Source organism: Abramis brama (assembly GCF_963993115.1).
Source record: "Abramis brama genome assembly, chromosome: 5".
In the NCBI taxonomy this organism is placed as follows: Eukaryota; Metazoa; Chordata; class Actinopteri; order Cypriniformes; family Leuciscidae; genus Abramis; species Abramis brama.
In genome coordinates this window covers 27032465-27054893 of record NC_139967.1, presented here as the reverse complement: position 1 = coordinate 27054893, position 22429 = coordinate 27032465, and the positions used below count along the sequence as shown (strand labels likewise).

Genomic DNA, 22429 nt, shown 5'->3' with positions numbered 1-22429 from the left:
TAGTTTGTGTGAACCGCTGCTTCACCTCTGTTACAGAATAAAGTGTGTCCAAAGGTTGACTGTAAAGCTGAGGTTTCCAATAAAAGATAAGGTAACATATTAGAATATTGACAGTAGATTAATGTTTAATTCTTGCTTCCTCTCCCTCGATGCACATAACCCTCTGAGACCCAAATATTGATGTCATAGAAAATATATCAATATCCTCCTTGAAAAGAAAAAAAAATCCTGTCTATTAACGTAGTTTGTAAAAACAATGAATATTTATTAAAATGTTTCGATCTTGCAACCGTCATTGGTAAATGTGCAAGTGTTCTTAGTAACTGATTATAAAAACCATGGTGCATGTTTCTACACATCCAGGACATCCTGCGTTCTGTTCTTTTCCATTGTGCTCCAGCTGTTTTTCAACACAAGAATGTGTCTTGTGAAAATGTTTCTAATGAACCCTAAACACACTCTTCATTAAAGCCACCATTTAAATTGACTAATCTTATTTTTTAATGGAATATTGCATTATTTATTATAAATGATTTATCAAAAAAAAAATATTAGTTTGCCCATTGTAATCTTTAATTAAAAAAAATCTTTCCCTACCTTTTGCAACAATATCTTTTGTCCTGTATGATGACGTGTTTTTTGGCGTGGGGGCGGGGCAATCTGTCAACAAGAGGTCACAACAATCCAATAATTTCCTGATGGGCAAAATCAATTCCTGCCCTACATTTTTATTTTATTTTTCTTGTTCGAGAAGCCATTTCACTCAGATATGTCACAATATGGAAGAAAACTTCGGTTTCATGACAATTTTTAAGACCGATTTGTCAACTAGTCAGCCCACGAGAAGTTTGTTTGAAAATAAAAATACTGTTTATCACATCCCCACCCCCAACCTCCATCAGCCGGACAGTCTGTTTTTTTTGTTTTTTTGTCAGTACATCTCAGAATATTACTACATTTCTCTGACAACCTGTATATTACCTGAAAATGCATAGAGGCATTTTATAAGTTTATTAAATAATCTTTCCACTACACTAAAAGGCTGAAACGCCAGTAAGTTTATCTCAGAGCTCTTAGACACTAAAGTTGCATTAGGCTACATCAAAAACCATTTTGAATAAAAATGATGTCAGAATGCAGTGACCCTGTTGTGTGACAACTTGTGGCATGCTTGGAGATTGTAGTTGTAAATGTGTTCCAAACAAAATTTTTGATTGTGAGTTGCTATTGTTTAGTTTTACCAACATTCAGTAAAACATGGGTATTAATTAATAGCTTTAAAGAGCTATTGCAGTTTTGCTTCAGGGTCAAAGTAACTCTCTGAACCGGTTCATTCCCACGATCATAGTCAGCACATTAACTTTATATCAGGGCTTGAATATTAAAGTAGGACATGAACAGAAGCTTCTCTATAGCAGTTATTTTAGTATTATACATATACTGTTATAGTATGTATTTATATTTTGAATTAGTTTTTATTTTTCTATTTTCAGTTTTCATTTTAGTTTAGTGTTTTTGTTGTTTTTATTGTTTTTAGTAGTTTTGTTTTTAGTAGTTTTTCAGTAGTTTTAGTAATTTTAGTACTTCAAATAAAAAAAAAATCAGTTAGTTGCTAAAACACCATTTATAATTTTCATTTAATGTTTTCATGTAATATTTATATTTTAGTTTCAATTTCAATTAAGTTTTTTGGTAATGTTAATAACGCTGTGTTATAGACACCAGCATATCTGTTATATCCAAGCAGTTGTATTGTCGTGTTTCAAACCTGAAGTGCTCAGAGGTTGGTGAAATAATAATTGGTTTATAATGAAATAAACCACCATTCCTATATAAGCTGTCAAAAAACAACAACAGAATTGGGTGTAATCAAGGCTTTGTGAGATTTCCATGTAGAGTGTCTTTAGATGTAATGTAAAGTCAGTGTGAACTGAGCTCTGAATGGCAGAAATGGGCTTTTATTGTCAACCATGTGTCAGTTTGTCGATGTACTACAAGTCGAAGAGAGCATAGAAACAAGCACTTCCTCCTCTTGCCCTTCAACCTAGAGAATGAATGATTGATCCTCTGTCTGCTTTGTGCTTGCTATATGTCTTTCATGTATTGGACCCTTTCTCTGTTATTTTTGTTTTGACCTGAATTATCGCCGTTTCCCTTCTCCCCCCTTATTTGTTCTCCCTGTCTCTGTGGCAGAGGTTCTGACATTTTTTTGGTCCCATCTGGCAGCTGCACAGCTTGTTTGTGTTGGCTGAGCTCTGCTTGTTCCAGTGCTTTGCTTCTCTTTCGTGGAACAGACCGAGGAGGAGGAGGGGCTCCGGTCCCTCTGTCCATGCCAGCAACCATGATAAAGAACCTTGGGCCATTAGCACACTGCAAACCAAAGGAAAAACCTTCTACCTTCTCTACTGACTGCAGCCCTACACTTAGTCAATGTTAATCTAAAGGAGACCTTGTATACTCGCACTTACATCTCCACTTAAAGTCCTCCTGTAGTCAATAATTTTATCCCTTAAAGCTCATCCTTGATCTTTGAAAATTACATATTTAAAATAGCTTGAATGTAACACTACACCCTTGCTTCATTTAGTATACGTGGAATCATGAATATGCAAATTAGCCCTGACCCCACTTACTCACACGAGCTCAGAGATCCACTCTGCCAACTTTACTGTAGTAAACGCTGCACAATGGCCCCAACATAAAAAAGTAATAAATAAATGAAATAAAATAAAATAGGCTTAGTTATTGTTTTAGTTGTTTTTGATCCATAATAAATAATAAATTTTAAATTAATAAATAAGGTTATGACACCAAAAACTACTAGCCTAACTTATACATTTTAAATATTGTTAAATACAGTCAGTATTAAAATAAGAACAAATTACAAATAGAATATTATGTGCAAAAATGGATTAAAATCACATCACATTCTAACATTGTAACATTACAATCTAAAAACAAAAATAATGATTTTATTTTTCAATTCACTAAACTAAAAATTTGAATAAATACAAAAGCACAGACTAATTAACCTACATTTTATTAGGTCTACCCCATTACAATAGTCATTTTACAGTTACTGCTATCATAAAAAAATACACTTACATGTAGGTTTAAAATTCTCAATTATCAAATTCTACATTATTTAGTTTCTAACATTTTACAGATGAAGAATATACCTGTGAAATGTAGGTTATGCACTGTGGAAAGCACAACACCTCAAACACATTACACAGCAGCGCAAGTATCTATCTGTCAGCACATGTATCTGTCAGAGTATCTGACGGGGAAAGTCGCTTTAAACGAACGGTAAACGTGTAGTTTGTAGCGAGGTATGTTGCTATGGAAAGGAGGCGGGAACCAGCGAACATTTAAACACTTTAATAATAAAAACAAACACAAAACGAAAGTAAAGGCGGAAGCCCCTAATGGACGACTGCCGCAAACATAAACAACACAACACATATAACTGTTTAAGCTGAGACGCGGCTCTCTGGATGTGTCTTGCTGCGTACACAAAACACGCATTGTGTGAGTACCAATCTGACAGCCATGCTTGAATATTTAAATAGGCAAGGCTTAAAAACACGCAAATGATCAACTTCCGTGAAGATGCAGCAGTGGCCCGATCAGACAAGTGACACTTCTGTCAACTGGCCCGAGTGTCTTTCACGCTGGCCCCAGGCCATCGGGCAGTCCTTATTGTCGAGCCCTGAATGGTATCGCTCTTTAGAACATCGGTAATGGTAATTAATATGATTAGCTTTTTGCTTGACTACGTTATTGTTATGTGTTGCTAATGTTAAACAAACCATGTTCCCATTCGCCATCAGAGTCGAACAGCTGCCTTCTAAAAATCAGCATCCTTAGAAATGCTTTGAACTACTTTGAGCATCAGTGGAGAAAGGCATATATTTCCTCATAACATCGTGATATTTTCATCATACATAATTCACCTGCTATATTGCTAAAGGTACGCAATTTTTTTCATATCAACAGAAAAATATACCGGGATAAACTGGCTTCACTTGAGACTTCCCTGCTTCACAGTTAATGATAATCTAAAGCCCACTTGGCCGCACGTTGACATGATTGGTTACAAGGTAGTTTGTGACGAAAGAAATGCCAGCGATTTCAAACCACGTTTATGAGACCGTCTTTGGTTCACTGCAGTTTTAAGGAGAAAATACAATACAAATACAAACAAATATACATATTCATATAAACAACATTAAAAACTTGATTTTCATCACAAGGGGTCTTTAATATTGCCTGACCGCTGGCCTACACATGTAACGCTGCACTAAACAGTGGCTATGTTCACATTAGAGACTTAAATATTTAGTTGGTTTGATCATTTTGCTTTTTTATATTTGGAGTTTATTTATACGTTACCTACATTTGTAATCCGTGTAAACTGACGCGGCTCCCTGTTTACAAATACCATAACGTCACCTGCTTTGCACATGACGATAACCTTAATAACTAGTTCCATGTTTGGAAGGCTGCCAAGTAAACTCAAATTCCAAATCTAATTGACTAATACTGCTCAATTTTGATCTCTTGTAAAGCTTAGATTGTTTCACTTCTGTTTAATCTCTTAAAACATTCTCATTAAATTAGATTTACTTTCTCTAAATATTAAATAAGCTTAAAATCTCTGTTTCTGCAATGACTCTGCCCTCCAAATGTTCTGCTGTACTTTTTTTTTTACTTTATTGATGATGTATAATGCGCACTGCTCCTGCTGGATCCATACGACTCAAGTTCATTGATAGACTTTATGTTAAATGTTATGTGATGAGACTAAGTTATTAATATTTTTTAAAGAATCAGTGCTTTTAAATAAATGCTTTCTGTTCATCAATTAATCCTGTAATAAATATATTACTGTTTCCATTAGAATATTAAGCAGAACAACATGTTTACATTGATAATAATAAGAAATGGTTCTTGAACAGCAAATCAGCATATTAGAATGATATCTGAAGGTTCATGTGAATCAGTAATGATGCTGAAAATTCAGCTTTGCCATCACAGGAATAAATTACATTTTAAAATAAATTAAAATTATAATTATATTTTAAAATTATATAAAAAGTTTATTTAAATTGTAATAATATTTTACAATACTACTGTTTTTACTGTATTATTGATTCAAAAAAATGCAGCCATGAACATAAGGCTTAATAAATAAACATTAAAAATCTTACCGACCCTAAACTTTTCAATGTCAGTAACCTGCATGTATTGTCATGCAGTGCTCAAAGTGGGCTGGTACGCAACAGTACGCAGTACCGACACTTATAAATTTGAATTTTTAGTGTACCCCTGCTTTTTCTTGCGAACCGGCACTCCCCTCCACTTCAAGTCCTGATCATATGTGTAAGCCCGTTTATCGGTCCAAATGGGGGTTTCCGCTAAGACGGGTGAAGGTCTCTGCACGTTACTGTCTTTCCTTTTACGCAACACAACAAGATTAAATGAAATACATTTTCTCATATATATTACCTCGTTATTTCATCTGACTCCATAAATGAAAAAGGTTTTAATTAGGGCTGGACCCGAATATTCGTTCGGTGGGTTGGTATTCGATTTAAAAATTTGACATTCAAATATTGTTTTTGTTTTTTTGTTGTTGTTGTGGGGTTTTTTTGCACACCTGGCATCCCCCTCGAAACGGTTCTCATTCGCACTTGAATATGTTCAACACTATAAAATCTGACGAAATACGATACTCTTTTTTACAATTTTCTTATATAGCCTAGCCATTTTTAATAGGATGGACAGTTGAAGGAACCCAACCTCGATATACTTAATAAATAAATATATTTGCTTCTTCTTGGCCTACTAAAGTGTTCCTGCAGGGAGTATTCTCTGGCTAGAGCGCAGAACAGCAGAGTTTGTATGGACAGAAGTGCATGCCTGAGCTTGTATTTTGGGTTAAGCTGCGTTGCTTTGACATTGTGGAATATAGAATAATAGATACAAAATGTATTAAGCTTTTTACCCTTTATTATCAATCTAAATTAATCTCGTTTTTAATTTAACTCAATTTCGTTTTTCTTTATTTAAATTTCGCTTTTTTCTTTATTTATATTTTGTTTTTTTCTTTATTTAAATTTCGTTTTCCTTTATTTAAATCTACCCTTTACTGTGTCAGTAATTTGTAAGTCAGAAAAATATTAGACTACCTTATTAAAAGTATTGCTTAAGTTAACAGACCTGTGTGTGTGTTACGTGCAAGTGTATTTACTTGTTGTTCATGGGGAAGATGTGTTTAATATCACTAGTGCAGTGTCCGTTAGGATAAGCCCTGCCCGTGTGAGGTGCGCCGCTTCCCGCTCGCGTTGTTCTGTAGTTTATTAAAAGTTTATTAATTCTGAACGTGTCGCGTCTCGCGTGTCTATCTATATTGCACCAAATGCGACACTGCACTCCCTTGTGAAGTCGATTGGATGAACGGTTCTCGAAATAATCAAAATGCAAACGGACATACAGACACATAGAGAATACTGCCTTTATTAGAGAGAAGAATATGTTCAGCCCCCTCTCTCCGAAGCTTAGAATATTCGATGTTCATTACTACCGAAGCTTCGAAGCTCAAATGTGAGTGAATGTTTGATTATTCTTTTTAACTCTAAGTATATTTTACTCATTCAGATTAGGAAACTATATCGCTCAGAGGTCCTCACGTCTTCTGTTTAAATGCGAGTCTCACGTTCACAAGCTCATCAGTTTTGGTCACCAAACAGAGGTAATGGCTATATACCTGAGATTGGTCGCATTCACGCTTACACAATCAAAGATACTTTGGTAATAGTCCCCATGGAATTGCATACACTTGAATTTAACGTAACGTTAACTTCAGTAGAGGTATGGCCACTACTACAGATAAGTCATTTACTACTTTTATAATAGCTTTGGATTGGCCATGCCGTGATTTTTCCACGTACACTTATCTAAAGTAACATTAAATGAAAACAGGTAAGACACACCCAGATTTAGGTTGGTCAAGCAGCACTTTTGCTGCCCTAAACAGAGATTCACTTCTTGTCTTTGCAAACCAAGTACACTTGAATCAGTGCCAAATATTAGTCATCACTAATCTGACGCAAAACTTGCGGTAACATACGAATCCATTTAATCTACTTGGGAAAACAATTTTAGAGTCAGTCGGAATAAAATCAAATCTAACAATTTATTATGTCAGGTAAATGTATCATGCCAATTTCATAATCAGTTCAAAGATAATAAATACAAAACATCAAATGCTCTGGAATAAAGAGAGAATAAAGATGCAAACCTGACATTATAAAATACATGATGCAAAGTGTTTTGCATACACTCAGCATCACGGTCTAATTTGAGTTACAAATCGCCCCAAGCCTCTTGCTGCAATTCATTATATACCAAGACCAAGACAGAAACTTCTTTCACATGGAAACATTTGCTAACAATGGGAATTTGCATTCAGAATTTACACCTTTTGGAAGCAGGATGCCATTTGCCTGGAAGACACACCCTCCTCTGTGTGCCAGTTATCTCTAAACTCTTAAATACCTTTTTACCTTTTGGTTTACTTCTATGGGAATGAGACCTTTGTACCAGTCGCACGGAGACATTTCAAATGATACCAAACATGATTATTCACATTAAACCAAATAGATTCTTGAATGGGGTGAATTTTGGTGATCTCAGCATGAGAGAGAAGAATGGGGGAAGAGGGAAAGAGATGTAGATTAGGATGATTCTAAGGTGAGATTTGCGTCTCGAATGGTGCACGAGTGAGTTCAAATGTTAATTTCCTTTGTTCTCTCAGAGAGTTGCCCTCTCTTCCAGTTTTTCCAGTCTTACATATGTATAACAGTAGATGCAAAGGGAAAAATCTGATCTGTGGCATATGTTTATAGATGTTCATGAACATTGGGCCATGTGCTTTCATGGAAACAGGGGGAGGAATGGTATTTTACTCCTGCATTCTGCCATTATGAGAAAGACGCTCTTTAAACTCTCTCCCTTTACACTTACAACATAAAACATTGGGGTCATTGTGTTTTGTATGTGTGGATGCGTGATTCCTCAGACTTTGTTCATCTGAGCACCACCTACAGGTCTTGGTTCTGATTAGCCGGCCCTTACTCTGTTTAGCTTTTCTCCCTCTTGATCATCTGCTTCTTCTGTTCATATTTTTTCCATCTCTCCTTGCTGCTTTCTTTTTCTTTGTGACATCTACATCCTGTTGTTCATCACATATGTTAACATCATTGTATACTTGACACATTTATGTCTGGCATTCTTTGAAAATTAGTTCCTGAAAGTTCCAGTCATGTCAATCATGCATATTTACCCTTTGACCTACATTCTGTGTTTGTGTCATATGCATTAGATCTTAAGAGTTATGTACTTATTCACACTGAAGATCAGATAAGATTTAAAAATGCAAAAAAATGTTGCACCATTGAGCACAATGTTGTTTCTCTAAAAATGTTCTAAGCTCAAGGCAAGCAAAGTGGGTTTTATTTAAGGATGCACCAATATGAAAACGTTTTCATATTCATACTGCAAAACAACAGACTGTAATGTATAGGAGGAATGAAAATATGGAATGATTTACCATTGATATTACATGTTTTTTATCAAGAAAAATGAGTTTTAAAAAAAATATTTAAAGGAACATTTAATGGCACAATATATATTAAATTGTTGATTTTGATATTTGGAATAAATGTTGGGTTAGGTTTTTACTTGTTGGGACCCCAGGAAGAGTAGCCACTGCCTAGGTAATGGCTAATGGGGATCCAAATAAACAAATACACTTAGATCATAGACGGAAAAGACCATTTACAGCCAATACAGGCAATTTACTAAGGAAAAATATGTTTTTTTAAAAGTTTTTCTGACAGTTATAGCACCATGTCTTGTCTGATCTCCACCACTTTTATTAGGTGTCCTCAAAGTGTGCCCATACATATGTGTGTCAAATTTGTTGTAAATCTCATTTCGTTTTGAAGTTTAGACACTTATATTTATGAGAGCATAAAAATTATCCATGGGCGACATTGATTGTTTTTTTGTTTTTTTTGTCAGTTCCAGTTCCTATCATAATTTTGACATTTGGGCATTTAGCTATTGACCTATGTTTTCAAATTTCCTGTGGTGGTTTTGTCTTGATCGGGCTAACGGTTTCGAAGATAATCGCAAGTTTTTTTTAAGAGCTAAATGACACCGTTACACACATTATAAGGTGAAACCTGGCATGTTTGGTATTGTTGGACTCGGCAAGGATTCAGGAGTCTAAGGAGGTCACTTCTGTGAAAAACGCTGGCTTGAAACTTCAGATTGAGCTCATAAATAGTCCAGAGTTTAACGAAAATATCTCTTTCAGTTCACAAGTTAAAGTCGTTTTATCAAAAGTGGCCCGGTCACATTGAAAATGTTGGTTCTCCTTAGCGACCGTGAATTGAAATTTCAAAATGTTTTTATGATTATTGATAGTCACTCTCCAGAGAATATTTCTGCAGTGGTTTGGTTCCAATCAGGCCAAAACCTTAGGAGTAGTTCACAAATGTAGGTTTTTCAAAAAGCCTCAATTTATTTGAAAATGGCGCCTGAAGGGTGAGTAAATCCGAGGCATGCAGTTTGTCAGCCTTGAGCCAAGGATTCCAACGATATAAGACACTTGAGCCTGCACCTAACGGTTTAGGAGTTATGAGCCATAGCCCGCTGTAGCGCCCCCGTCAGGCCTTTGGTGACGACGTAGGCGGTGTAAGTCCTTCCAGCCCTCAAAGTTTCAAGTCTCTGCGACTTAAGGTTCGGTCTGCCCTATCAGTTTTAGATGGAGAATGCTGCATCATGGGAAAAACAACAATAACAATAGGGTTTCAGCGCTACGCCCTTGAACCCCTACTCGGCCAGTACTCTTTGAGGTAATCCAGCCAGTTTACTTTGTTCTTGTACTTAAGTCCCATCTACTCTGCACGGTTGAAGCGGAAGCTTTTTACTTTATGCTTGTCAGGTTGTATGAGAAATGTGAATGTTAGGAAATCAGGCATGAAAGGGATGTGAATGTGTCTTTTTTTGTTATATATATAAAAGTAGAGACCGAGATGGATAAGAAGTAACCAGACAGGAATTTTGTCTGATTCAGTCCAGAGAAGGGAATGAAAAACAGTGAAATGTAGAAAACTTCTGGCTCTTCCCAAAATCCTGGCAAAGTTTTTCAAATAAATTCTTGCTTTATTTTCAATTTATTTTACATAAAGATTAGGTCTAACAGCAAGTTGCTATTCATTTTAAGAAACTTCATGTAGCGAAAATCCATGCATGTGCAACAGAGAACTTTATATTTGTAACTAAAATATTCTCTTTGATGAAATATTTGTTAGCCTTAAATCATATTTCATTGAAGTCCTACATGTAAAGCAAGTAATGATATTGCCCATTTGGTGTTTGATGATACATAATCATTCCTTTACTTCATAGCTGGGCTGACACAGTTTAAGGTGAACTGCTGGTTTTTCTTGTGATGGGAACCTGGTCATAGGTCTGTGCTCTTGAAAAGGTCATCTGTCTAAACGCTTCTGTTATTGTGTTTTTTTTTTTCTTTAAAGCAGATAACGCGACCTTCACAGGAAGACAAGACAGACGACAAGAACGAAGAGGACAAATCGGAGAAATCAGAGAAGAAAGAGGACGAGGAGAAGAAGGAAGAGGAGGAGAAAGATGAAAAGGAGGACTCCAAGTATGTATCATGGTTTGTTCCTCTTTTTTCCTTTGAATTGAACTGGCCTCAATTCACCCTTTTGCCCCAACTCCACTGTGAAATCTCAAAAGCCACATACCCACTGAAAGTTTGGGTGTGACAACAGCACAGTTATTGTTCTGTTAGTACAGAATGCAGGATACACTCTCAAAATGGCAATGTTTAGAGAAAATGTTGCCCTTTATATCAGAAAGAACCTTTACACTCAATCCACCCAAATAAGTAGGGGAGATGATCTGTTTTCTGTGAGGTGAGCCTTATTGTAAGAGAAGCTTAAGATTAACCTCATTAACTCATTTGGTTTGGAGGAGATTGTGTGCTTTACTCTGGACCTGTTATGTCACTGCCAGGAATTCATCATTTCAGAACAACATTCAGATTTTTGACTTTTCTATGAATGCACAAAAGGGTAGAGAGCTGGTTTTGTGGTCTGGGTGTGCTTCTGTTAAGGAAACTCTGTAGTGAACTAGCAGGTGAGAAACTTGCACAGTGCCTGCATTTGCAACTCTTAGCTCTGCTCACTCTTACCGTCTAAATAGATGTAACTGAATTGAGTTCAGTGCAGAGGAGAGCCTTTATTCCTCGTCTTTGCCTCCGCAGGGACATCAGTAAAGATAAAGAGAAGTGTGAGGGAGAGGAGGAAGAGGGTAAGGAGCAGAGCACGCCACGCGGCCGAAAGACTGCCAACAGCCAAGGTCGCCGCAAGGGCCGCATCACCACCCGCTCCATGGCCAATAACGAGGCTTCGTCTGTGGTGGCTGAAGAAGCACCTCCACCGCCACCTGAACAAGGTAACATGCACAACTGTTACTTGCTTTGTTAGCCAGAGCTGCATTGTCACACACATATTTTTCGAGTATGTGTTTTTATGCCTTGCTAACTTAAACATTTGATTTAATGTGATGCATTGAATATTGTCATTAATTTTAAAAATGCTTATTTAAAACAGTTGTGCAGCTTAATATTTTTGTATAAAACCATGATAAATGTTTTTCTTGATTCTTTAGTGAATAGAAATTTCAAAAGAAAACATTTATTTCAATTAAAAGTCTTTCGTAACAATTTACATGTCTTTACTGTCACTTTTGATCAAATTAATGCCTCCTTAATTATTTCTTTTTTTTTAAAGAGGGTGGAATTAATTAATTAATACACACTGTGTGTGTGTATGTATGTATGTGTGTGAATATATATATATATATATATATATATATATATATATATATATATTTATTTATTTATGTATTTATTTATTTTTTCCTTCAAGGGGTCAGTAACTAGAGGCCAGCAGAAAAAAAATCTTACCTTATTGTTGAGATTTAACTCTTTTTAATTCTGTCAGATTGTCGGTTTTTGTAAATCATGTAACATTGTTTAGAAGTTGGGAGGTGACTGTCATGTAACTAGGTTGACAATATTGTAATAAACTACAAACGGTAGGTAAAAAAGTAACTAAACTGAATTACACACTGAAATATTGTGGGAACACTTGAGAATTAGTGATCTGTCCAAACAAACTAATTTGCATATAATGAATCTGACTGCCCAATACTAGGGCAAGTACACTCACAAGCACACATGAGCCCAAGTCCTGATGGTTTATTCTGTGTGTTGCTTAGTTCTGCCAGAGCCAACACCCTCTTCTAAACCTGAACCGGTGCAGAGACCAGCTCGAGAGGCTGCAAAACCCTCTCTCGCAGCCAGCGCAGACACACGAGGTAAGCGCTATGTTTCTCACATACTTGCCCTCTTTTTTGTTCAAATAGTTTTTCACATCCACACACACAGGATCGTCGCAAGGGCTGTGCCAAGTGTGCGACCACACAGGGCCTCGCTCCTGGCCTGCCAGACCAGAGCCAATGATTTTGTCTGAGCTATGAATAAAAAAATTATAAATTCATTTTTTCTCATCTTATTTGTCTTATCTTATAATTTTAGTGTAGAATGAGTAAAGCTGTTTGTTGTTAGGATGACAATTTTTTTATTTTTTTTTTAAGTACCATTTTTAGGCTGATTACATTTTTAGGCTGATCTGCCTCAGTGGTCTAACATTGCTCGGCAGTATCAAAATGATCGAGATGACCAATCAAATCAAAGAAGCTGGGTCTTGTCAACTGTTTTACAATAGAAATGTTCAGTGATCGCCAGTAATATACTGCCTAGTGATGCAAACTACTCAACTTGTAATGAAATTTTGTCGTTTTGAATTGAAAATATTTGATCATGATTCATGTAAATCATGAATGAATGTGACGAGACAAGAAACGTTTGCGTTTTTGACATAGGCTATTAGTGTAAGAGTGAATGTGTGCACATTTTAAAATAAAATATAAATATAAACTGATTACTTCATAACTACAATTAGACCTAGAACTTACAATTCTTATGAGCTTTATTCATAGTGCATGTCAGTGAGCACTAATTCTAATTGCTGCATTTGAAATGGGTCAAACCATTTTTTTTATTTGTCAATCTAAAACGCATGAAAGTTGCGTTCGTCACTATACTAATTCCTATAAAGCAGCCCCCTCGCACACCATGTTCGCACAGGGCCTCGCGCCCCTCTTGCAACGGCCCTGCACACTCTCACTCACTTTACTCTCTCACCTCTCAGTGTGGTGCTGTGATGTCTGTCTGCTGATCGTGTGGTCAGACTCTAGAAGTGTGAGTGTGATCTTTTCCTCGGTGACCTCATTACAAAGCCTGAAAGTCACCTAGTTTGCTGCTTTCTCTGACCGCAGCAAGGTGTACGTGTGTGCATGTGGGGTTTGCTTCAGATGCTGTTGTGATAGAAGGGCTGTCAGACAGAAACACAGGGTTTGATCCTTGATGCTCACAAAACAGCAGCTCTTCAGCATTATTTGACTTCTGTTCTTTCACTGACATCTAGAGCGTTTCTCTTCATTTTACTCTTTATTCCTTTTGCACTGTTTTGCTCCCTCCTTTCATGTTTTTTCCTGTAGCTCTCTTGCTCCCTCGCTCTCTCAGTGAGATTGTTTGGCCATTCTTTCCTATCTCCGAATCTCTCTCTTCTTCCTGCCACCCAACGCCAGACTCAAGGTCTCTGAGTTTGTGTTGCCGTGGTGACAGCGGGTGAAGGGATCGCCATGGAGACAATAAAGAGAGGCAGGTAAACGCGGCGAGTCTCTGGAGGAGTTTGATTAGAGTGAAAAGGGGAATGAAAGGCCGGCCTGATTGTTTCATTTGGCTTTTGGTGCCACTTTAAAATGAATTAAGAGACCTCAGTGCTCAGTAATTAGTATTCATTACGTTTGCTGCTCAATGCAATCAGCGCCCACATCAGAAAATGTGGCTGATTAGCGCTCTGTACCTTAAAGATCGGTCACCAATTGTGTTTAGTCATTCCCGCTGTTTCGTGATGGAGTCTCTTGTCCGCCCTCTGTTCCTGTATTGTGATCTGATAGCCCTCGTGTGTGTGAAGAGGGTCTGCCCATCTTGCCTGATGAAGTTTACATCTGTGCTTGATTTTATCTTGTCATTCTCTGTCATTAAAGTGGGTTTAAAGTTTTAAACAGGCACTCAAAAGCCATAATGCACCAATTCCACGTCTAAACCGCCATCAACATGACAAAGCAGCAGAGTACAAGCATATTAACGTAATGCACACATTGGGGTCATTGGGTAACGTAAACAGCGTCTAGTGGGTCACCAAAGAGACGCGCATTTGAAGAGTTTTAGCGGAGACTCGCCGCACTAGTCATCCAAACACTGGGGACACGCTCTCGCATAAATGTCAGAGGTTCACACTGTGCTAAATCTGTCATAGTGTTTAGTCAATTTCAAGAAGACCCTCAGAGCGGGCGGGAGAGGAGAGCACAGGCTGTCTTTCTCTCCGTCTCCGTCTTTCTCTCTCTCTTGCTCTCACTGTAGTTTGAGTGGAAATTATGTAGGGAGGGGTTGTTGCGCTGCTCGCTTCAGCTCGGCTACTGTTATGAGACTGTCTGTCTAATGATATGGGTGGGTGAGTGAGTGTGTGTGTTGGTCTTAGACCCAGAAGGGTGGTGCTTCTGCACTCCTCCACTGTCTGCTTGAGATCAGCTGACTGCACTCTCCGAGAGACGAGAGACAGGAGTTAGAGAGAGGTGAGACTGCCTAGTTGAGTCCTGCGAGCACCAAGGAGGGAAAGCAATAAACTGAGCAAAGGACAGAAAGCTGTTGAGGACGGAGAGAGAGAGCCCGAGGGAGGGAAGTTCTTGAGGGGGGTGGAGGTCTCTGCAGACCCCAAGTATAAACAGATAGAGAGGGAGGGTGCGAGATGAGCCGTGTCGTGTAGTGCTGCCTGAGTTCTCCTTCACTGACTCTGACGGTGTGTGTCGCTACAGGCGCGGTTGAAGCTGGAGAGACGTCTCGCTGGACAGAGGATGAGATGGAGATCGCCAAAAAAGGTACTGCGCCTCTCCCTCCCCCACTCCCTCTCCTTTTCTGGTTCTCAGTTGGCTTGGCTCTGTCTGATATCTTCACACATGCACAAACATTTCATCTTACTTTTTGTTCTACTTATTTGATGTCTTCGTGGTTTTGCATATTTTCTGTGTTGGGGAAGTTGGTTGGAGTTGCATTTTTGAGCATCCTCTTTGTAGTGATTATTCAGACCAAGACTGAGAGGAAGAAACTGAAATAACTGTGACCGTTTGACACACTAAAAACTTTACAAGACGACCATTCACCCCTAAACACTGTGAAAGAATGACAGGAATAGTGCAGAGAGCAAATGTTTTGCTCTGAGTATACGGTTTGGTTTCATTAAACTGAAAGCTTTTGGAGGGAATCTTGCAGAAAACATGTCCAGGTCACATGTCACCCCATAATTACATGGGGAGAAACTGAAGCTTTGTTTTCAGATTATTATGGCATTATTTTATGACAATTTGGCACATATTTTCCACAAAATTCTAAAGGTAAAAAGTTATTGTTCTCATACAATGCAGATACATATAGTATGTAAATATACACTACCATTTAAAAGTAAGTCTTAAATTTTGAAGTAATTCATTCAATTGATCAAAAGTGAAAGTAAAGACATGAATAATGTTACAAAATATTTTGATTTCAAATAAATGTTGAACATTTAAAAAAATATTAAACGGAACGTTTTTCAAGATTTATAATAATAAGAAATGTCTCTGAAGGCTGGAGTAATGGATGCTGAAAATTCAGCTTTGCCATCACAGGAGTAAATTACATTATAAAATATATTGAAATAGATGTTATTATATATATAAATTATAATATTTCACAATATTACTGTTTTTACTGTATTTCTGATCAAATAAATGCAGCATTGGTGAGCATTAGAGACTTACTGACCCCAAAAATTTGAGTAGCAGTGTATATTTAAATATGATTAATTAATTAATAATAATTGTATTCTTTTAAATAGTCTATAATACTATTAGTCTAATAAATGTCTATAGATCACTTATTTAAATGTATCCCAATTTTTAAAGGCATTGCATTGTTTATCCAGCAGAGGTGAGTTGTGCACTACATCGATCGATCAGCCATGTTCATCTGCACGTCTTACATGTGCATTTCCAGCTTTACAGATGTGATATTTGTGGTCAAAACATGAAATGAAACTCAAGTACTAATGACCAGTATTCCCATTAGTCTCAACAGTGAATCTACTTTATATTAAGTTACTAAACATAAAACATTTGAATTACAATATCTTCTTTTTATCAGTATAGTTACAGGCAGTACAATAGATATTACCATGATTTGTTAGTAGTTTGCATTTCAGAAGTATAATATAATTTCCTTGCATTGCAGTAATGAGAGATTTTATCATTATTATTATTATTATTATTATTATTATTATTATTAGGAATGGGAATGTGGTTGAAAAATGTGCTAAATCTAAATGGTCCTAAAATGTGTTTCGTTTTCTTCAAGAAAAATATAGCTTTTTTATTTATTTATTGGTGAAATATGACTGGGACATGATCTTGACGGCTTTCGCAAGATTTTCTTGAACAGGCCTAGGTTCAGCTGCACACTTCAGTTTGCAGTTCTGTCTCCACAGTCGTTGTCAGTGTGACAGCAGGGATGGACCGAGGAAAAAAGGCTTCCTCTTTTTGCATTGAATACAACAGTGTAATTTATTTTCTGGTTGGTGTTTTTGACTGATTGCATTAACGGAAAGGAGGACAGTGAAAAATAGAAGGTTTTAAAGGAGAACTCCGGTCAATTTTAACTCAGTCGAAGTCCACAGTAGTCGATTGTCGAGTTCACGTGCGTGATCATAGGTACTAAACCTATGCGCGTGAACTCGACAATCGATTACTGTGGACTTTGACCGAAAACAGGATGTAAATACAGGTATGTGCGCTGGCTGAATAAACATAATTTTTATTCATATCTTTCACATCTACTGCAGTCAGATTCACCCGTGTTCACTCTGAAGGAATCACTCACATGACCTGTGCACTTGTAATGACACATCAAGGATGTTAAGAGGCTAAAAGCAGGTTTAAAACTTGCCCCATTGAAGTCAACAGGGTGCAAATTTTAAAAAGAGGATAACACGGTGTAGGCAACACCGATTTTGTCGTTGTTCTCTGTACTGACAGCACTCCAAATGTACAAAAAAATGATGTTAAAATTAAAATTGACCGGAGTTCTCCTTTAATTCTTTTTATTTACCTTATCACAATTAATTTTTTTGTAAAAAATCCCTTGAGACCTGATCATTATGGATTCATATTAGACTGTTTATTATTTATATATCACTGAACGTTTGAGATTCTTGGTGACGTGTACTCTTAAGATAATGATGAAGGCACACTTTTGTTTTTGCATTAAGCAAATTTACGCACACACTTTATTGATGGATAAACAAATTTAAGTGCAGTAAGTGTTTGTATTACTAAAAAATTTAAATCACTCACAGACACATTAACACACAAATTACCCCTAGAGCTTTTTAAAACATCAGTTTGCAGAAGTGTTTTCAGGTCAGACTGCGGTCATCTGAGTGCATTCCTTCTGCTTCCTCTTTCATTGTGCTCTTTTTCATCTTCTCTTTAGTAGAGGGGAAGTTCAGTCCACTGAGGAACAAACATGAAGTTGTGTGTGTTTCTCTCCCTGTGTCTTTTGTACAGACCTCTGGTGAGCCATCAATGTCACTGCCCTGTTCAGTTTAATTGGAGGACAGTCTAACATGATTGGCTCGGGACTAGGAGAACTGCACGCAAAGTTTCAGTATTTGTTTGGAGGAACTGAGTGTTGTTTTATGTTCTGACAAGAATCTCTGTAGCTGCTGTGCAGACATGAGAGGCGCTGAACTGTTTTTCGAAGTTCTGAAGTTCTTTAGTTTGATGATTTATTAAATCATGCACATTCTTGCTTGTGTTCGCATAAAACAGGTTTTACTCTGCCGCACAATGCCAGTGGAGAGGGACAACACAGAGAAGCTTTATGTAGAGCCGAATCAAGGTCAGCCCGTGCTATAAACCACTGCGGCTCAAGGTGGTTGATCTTGAACCATGATTTTTGCAGTGATTCATTCAGTGCTCCACACCACACACAATTTCATTATGAGTCTAGGTGCTAGTTAAGGCCTCCTTTCCAGCACACTGTGGCTAACTTCTTGGACAAGTTAGGGTTAGATTCAGATTTAGAATTACAGATTCAGTCAAGTACATTGACACTTGTATGCAGGGCCTTGATAAATGACAAACTATTTTAAACCTGTCATTTCAAAACATCTAGTTCTTAGTACATCCAGGAGCTGAATTCCATCCCAGCTTGAGAATTAGTACAAATACAATGTTTAATAACTTCATTTCGGGCTTGGATTCCTTTTGGAATTGCTTGGTTGCATTATGTTTTTTCTTTGAACAATTTATGTAAGGTACTGATAAAAAAATATACGTGTGTCGGAGGGAATTTGTGCATGTGAGCGTCACAGCCTCGTGGGTATTTGGCACTGTTGACTGTCCTCATGGTGTCTGAGAACATCCAGCTAGTTGGAATATCTCAGTTGGCAGTTGGTGGTGTGGGCTTTCGTGATCATGGAGGTGATCAGTGACATGTGAACTGCTGTGACCTGGTCCAGTCTTTCACTGCAACCTCAAAGGCACATACAGTATCACAGACATCATTTGTTTTCTGTGCTGATTGTGTAGCTCGATTTACTTTCTGGGGATTACTTAAAATATGACAACAAAAAAAACAGACGGGAAAACATTGTTTATTCAATGTAAATCTTTTTCTCACTGAAGCTGACAACTGCTCCTGACACGCATGAATGCCTACTATGACACACCCTGAATGGACAAATACAAATTACACACATTCACAGGGTAAAGTCGCTTCATGAACTGAATCCAAAGTTAGTCTGTTATAATTGTTTATTCATTTTTATTTGCCACCAAATTGGGACATTGTAAGAACCTGAAAACTGGCAGGAGAAACTACTTTTCCATTTAACTGTTCCAGTAGATTTGTCATCCGTACTACTGTTGTGGGGTTGGTTAGTGTGCCACTAGCTTTTAAGGCTTGGAAGTTTGAAATAGTCATTTCAAATTTCGAAATCAGGAATTTAGCTTTGTTAGTGAATGATTTCCCCATGCAGATTTCACATCAGGCTAAAGTTGGTCACATGAATTTGCCACGTTGACCAACAGAAATCTGCTTGGTATAAAAGCGACTTCTGTGTGAATGGCTTTTCAGACAACACTACACTCTTCATAATGGACCTTTTTGCCCTCAAAATCTTGCAGAAATGTTGATAATGTGACCGCAAATTTAGAGAGTGAGTGACTGTTGTTAAGATACCCATGGATAGCCATCCTTTCTGATTTCTTGACCTAATATTTAAAGGATTTGTAATCTGTGCAACCTTAAGTAATCATCACTAATGTTCCTTCCTGTTGGATACTCAAAAATCAGGCTAAGGGACTGTTTTACACGACATTTTCAACTAAAAACGTAAAACTTTGTATTCGTTTTGGCCGTTCGTTCACACGACAACGGCGTTTTGGATGCCTGAAAATGCAAATTTTTGAAAACGGGTTTCAAAGTGCAAGGTTTGGAAAACGGTCTCCGTGTAAACAACAAAAACGAATCTCTGAAGATGATGACGTCATGCACATGCGTGTTACTTGTTCAGTCTATAGTGTTTCATCGCCATCTTGTGGCCTGGCAGCAGAATACTGCGTTTTTAGTCGTTTTCGCAGATCCGTGTGAATTGGGATCGCTTTGACAATGGTGTCGTCTGTATGCGAAAAACTCAAAGGAAAAACTTCTCTGTTTTAAGCATATCATTGTCGTGTAAACGTACCCTAATTCTGCTCATCATGTGTTCAGTTAATGCTTTGACCTGGTGGTCCCCTGCTCATCCTGCTTTAACTAGTTCATCCATTCTAGCTAAACTGCCAGGATTATCTTCACCACCAAGGCAGAAGGAGTGGCGCGGTCATTTTTGACTGAAACCCAGCTGTTTCATGTGTTTAGGTGTGTTTTGTGCCTCTGGAGGAATGATGGTCTTCATGTTATGGTGGGACCTTTATTGAAAGTTCTTGTGGTTAATAACAGGCACCATCCAGCCAGTCAGAAAACCAGTTGTAAAACTAAAAATTAGGGATGGGCATTTTTCAAAAATATTTGAATATCTGTTTATTTAAATTAAGTTTAACGAGAAAGACATTATTTTTTTAACCATTACATTTTTGTCACCATTGCTGAACAAGCTTATGATTAGCAAATATACACAACACGCTTGCATTATATGCATTATATTATTTTAGTTGAAAACATTAAACAACAAAAAAAGTATACAGATAAAAACATTTAAGCCTGAGCAGAGTAAAAGGAAAAAAACGCTAATAAAGCAGACTGTGCCAGTTATCATGCAGAACGTACATATCCAGTCGAGTCAGCATATGGTTATCGTGTTTATATTGTTTCACATGTTCATGTTAAGAAAAAAAAGAATATCCACATGCTCTGGTGAGAGTTGGCTCCTCAGTCTGGTAACAATAAGGCCAGATGCAGAGAAAGTTCGGCTCGCTCGGGGGTACAGCTGCGCTTACCTGCTGTCATGAATGCAGTGATTCACAGCTGTCTTTCCTCATTCGACTGGTGTTTGCATTTCATGTGATTTTATGGTGGTGATATTTATTATAACTCAGTTTCATCCGACAATGTTTCCACACAACTTGTTGATCCATTTGATCAAAAGTAATTCCAATTTGTAAGGTTATTTATTAAAAGTCATTCCAAACTTCGCTGGGCCTAGAGGCAGTCGACGACATTTTGTGATGAAATACAATCAACTTGTTAACAAGCTCCATAGCGTTCGTTATGAGAGTTTTGTGAGTTTTTGTGTGCATGCTTAGGATTTCACTGCATTTACAACCAGCAAAGCGACATATGTAGCAAAATTCAAATGTTGTTTAAAAAAAGATGGTTGGTGGAAGGTCTTTTCTCTAATAATTTATAATCTTACCCTCTTTCTCTTGTGCACAGGGCTAGTTGAACATGGTAGGAACTGGTCAGCCATTGCTAAGATGGTAGGCACTAAGAGTGAAGCTCAATGTAAGAACTTTTACTTCAACAACAAGAGACGATACAACCTGGACAACCTGCTACGGCAACATAAGGTACAGGTACAGATCCAGCATTCATTGAATAAATCTGCTACATCCAAACATTCCCATTACATGCTTGAAATATCTGATCAGAGATTTATCTCCTTTATTGGCCAACATGTTCATGTTCTTGTAATCAAGTGTTTCTGTTATTGTGGTTCAGAAGTTTCTGCATCACTGAAATGTTCACATAGGATATCTGATATTTTCCACATGGTTGAGTCCTTGATTTTGATTAGTTGATGTACATTCCAAGGCGTTTATTCGTTTTCTATACCTGAAATTTTTGTTCCATGTTATACACTAAACATTAACACTACCTTTCAAAAGTTTAGGGTCACCTAGGCTGCGTTTATTTAATTAACAGTGATATTCTGAAGTATTATTGCAATTTAAAATAACTTTTCTATTTTAATATATTTTCAAATGTAATTTATTTATTTCTGAAATTTCATCATCATTACTTCAGTCTTCAGTGTCACATGATCCTTCAGAAATCATTCTAATATGTTGATTTGTTGCCCAAGAAACGTTTCTTATTATTATTATTATTATTATTATTATTATTATTATTATTATTATGTTAAAAAACAGTTTTGCTGCCTAAGATTTTTGTGAAAACTGATTTTTTTTTTTTGGTTTAGGATTATTTGATGAATAGAAAAGTTCAGAAGAACAGTATTTCTTTAAAAATTTTAACATTATAAATGTCTTTACTGTTACTTTTGATCAATTTAATTCATCCTTGCTGAATACAATTCATTTCTTTAAAAATAATTGTTTTACTGACGCCAAAATTTTGAATGGTAGTGTTAATCTAATATCTCTCCTGGTTATTTGTTTACTAGTTCAAAAATAATGTTTTCTTATTAGTCACAGTTGCTTTTGCTGTTTTTTTTGCATAATGCTTATAAAGTGGTATTAAAAAGTAGTTACACAGAAATGTCTTTATGAATGTACATGATTATGGTATAATGTATTGTGAACTATTCCTTACAACTATTCCTCACAACTATTCCTCATGTTGTTGTGTGCAGGGTTCCCGGCT

The 22429-nt window shown here is 36.9% G+C and overlaps 1 protein-coding gene across 1 annotated transcript in view; it reads left to right on the top strand.

The window, feature by feature from the left end:
- Nucleotides 1–22429, top strand: part of ncor1 (nuclear receptor corepressor 1) — a 115321-nt gene that overhangs the window by 44785 nt on the left and 48107 nt on the right. The window contains exons 15-19 of the mRNA XM_084113421.1: nucleotides 10617–10744; nucleotides 11366–11556; nucleotides 12385–12483; nucleotides 15109–15171; nucleotides 21260–21469. Coding sequence (XP_083969547.1) covers nucleotides 10617–10744; nucleotides 11366–11556; nucleotides 12385–12483; nucleotides 15109–15171; nucleotides 21260–21469 — 691 coding nt within the window. The remainder of the gene's footprint in view (nucleotides 1–10616; nucleotides 10745–11365; nucleotides 11557–12384; nucleotides 12484–15108; nucleotides 15172–21259; nucleotides 21470–22429) is intronic.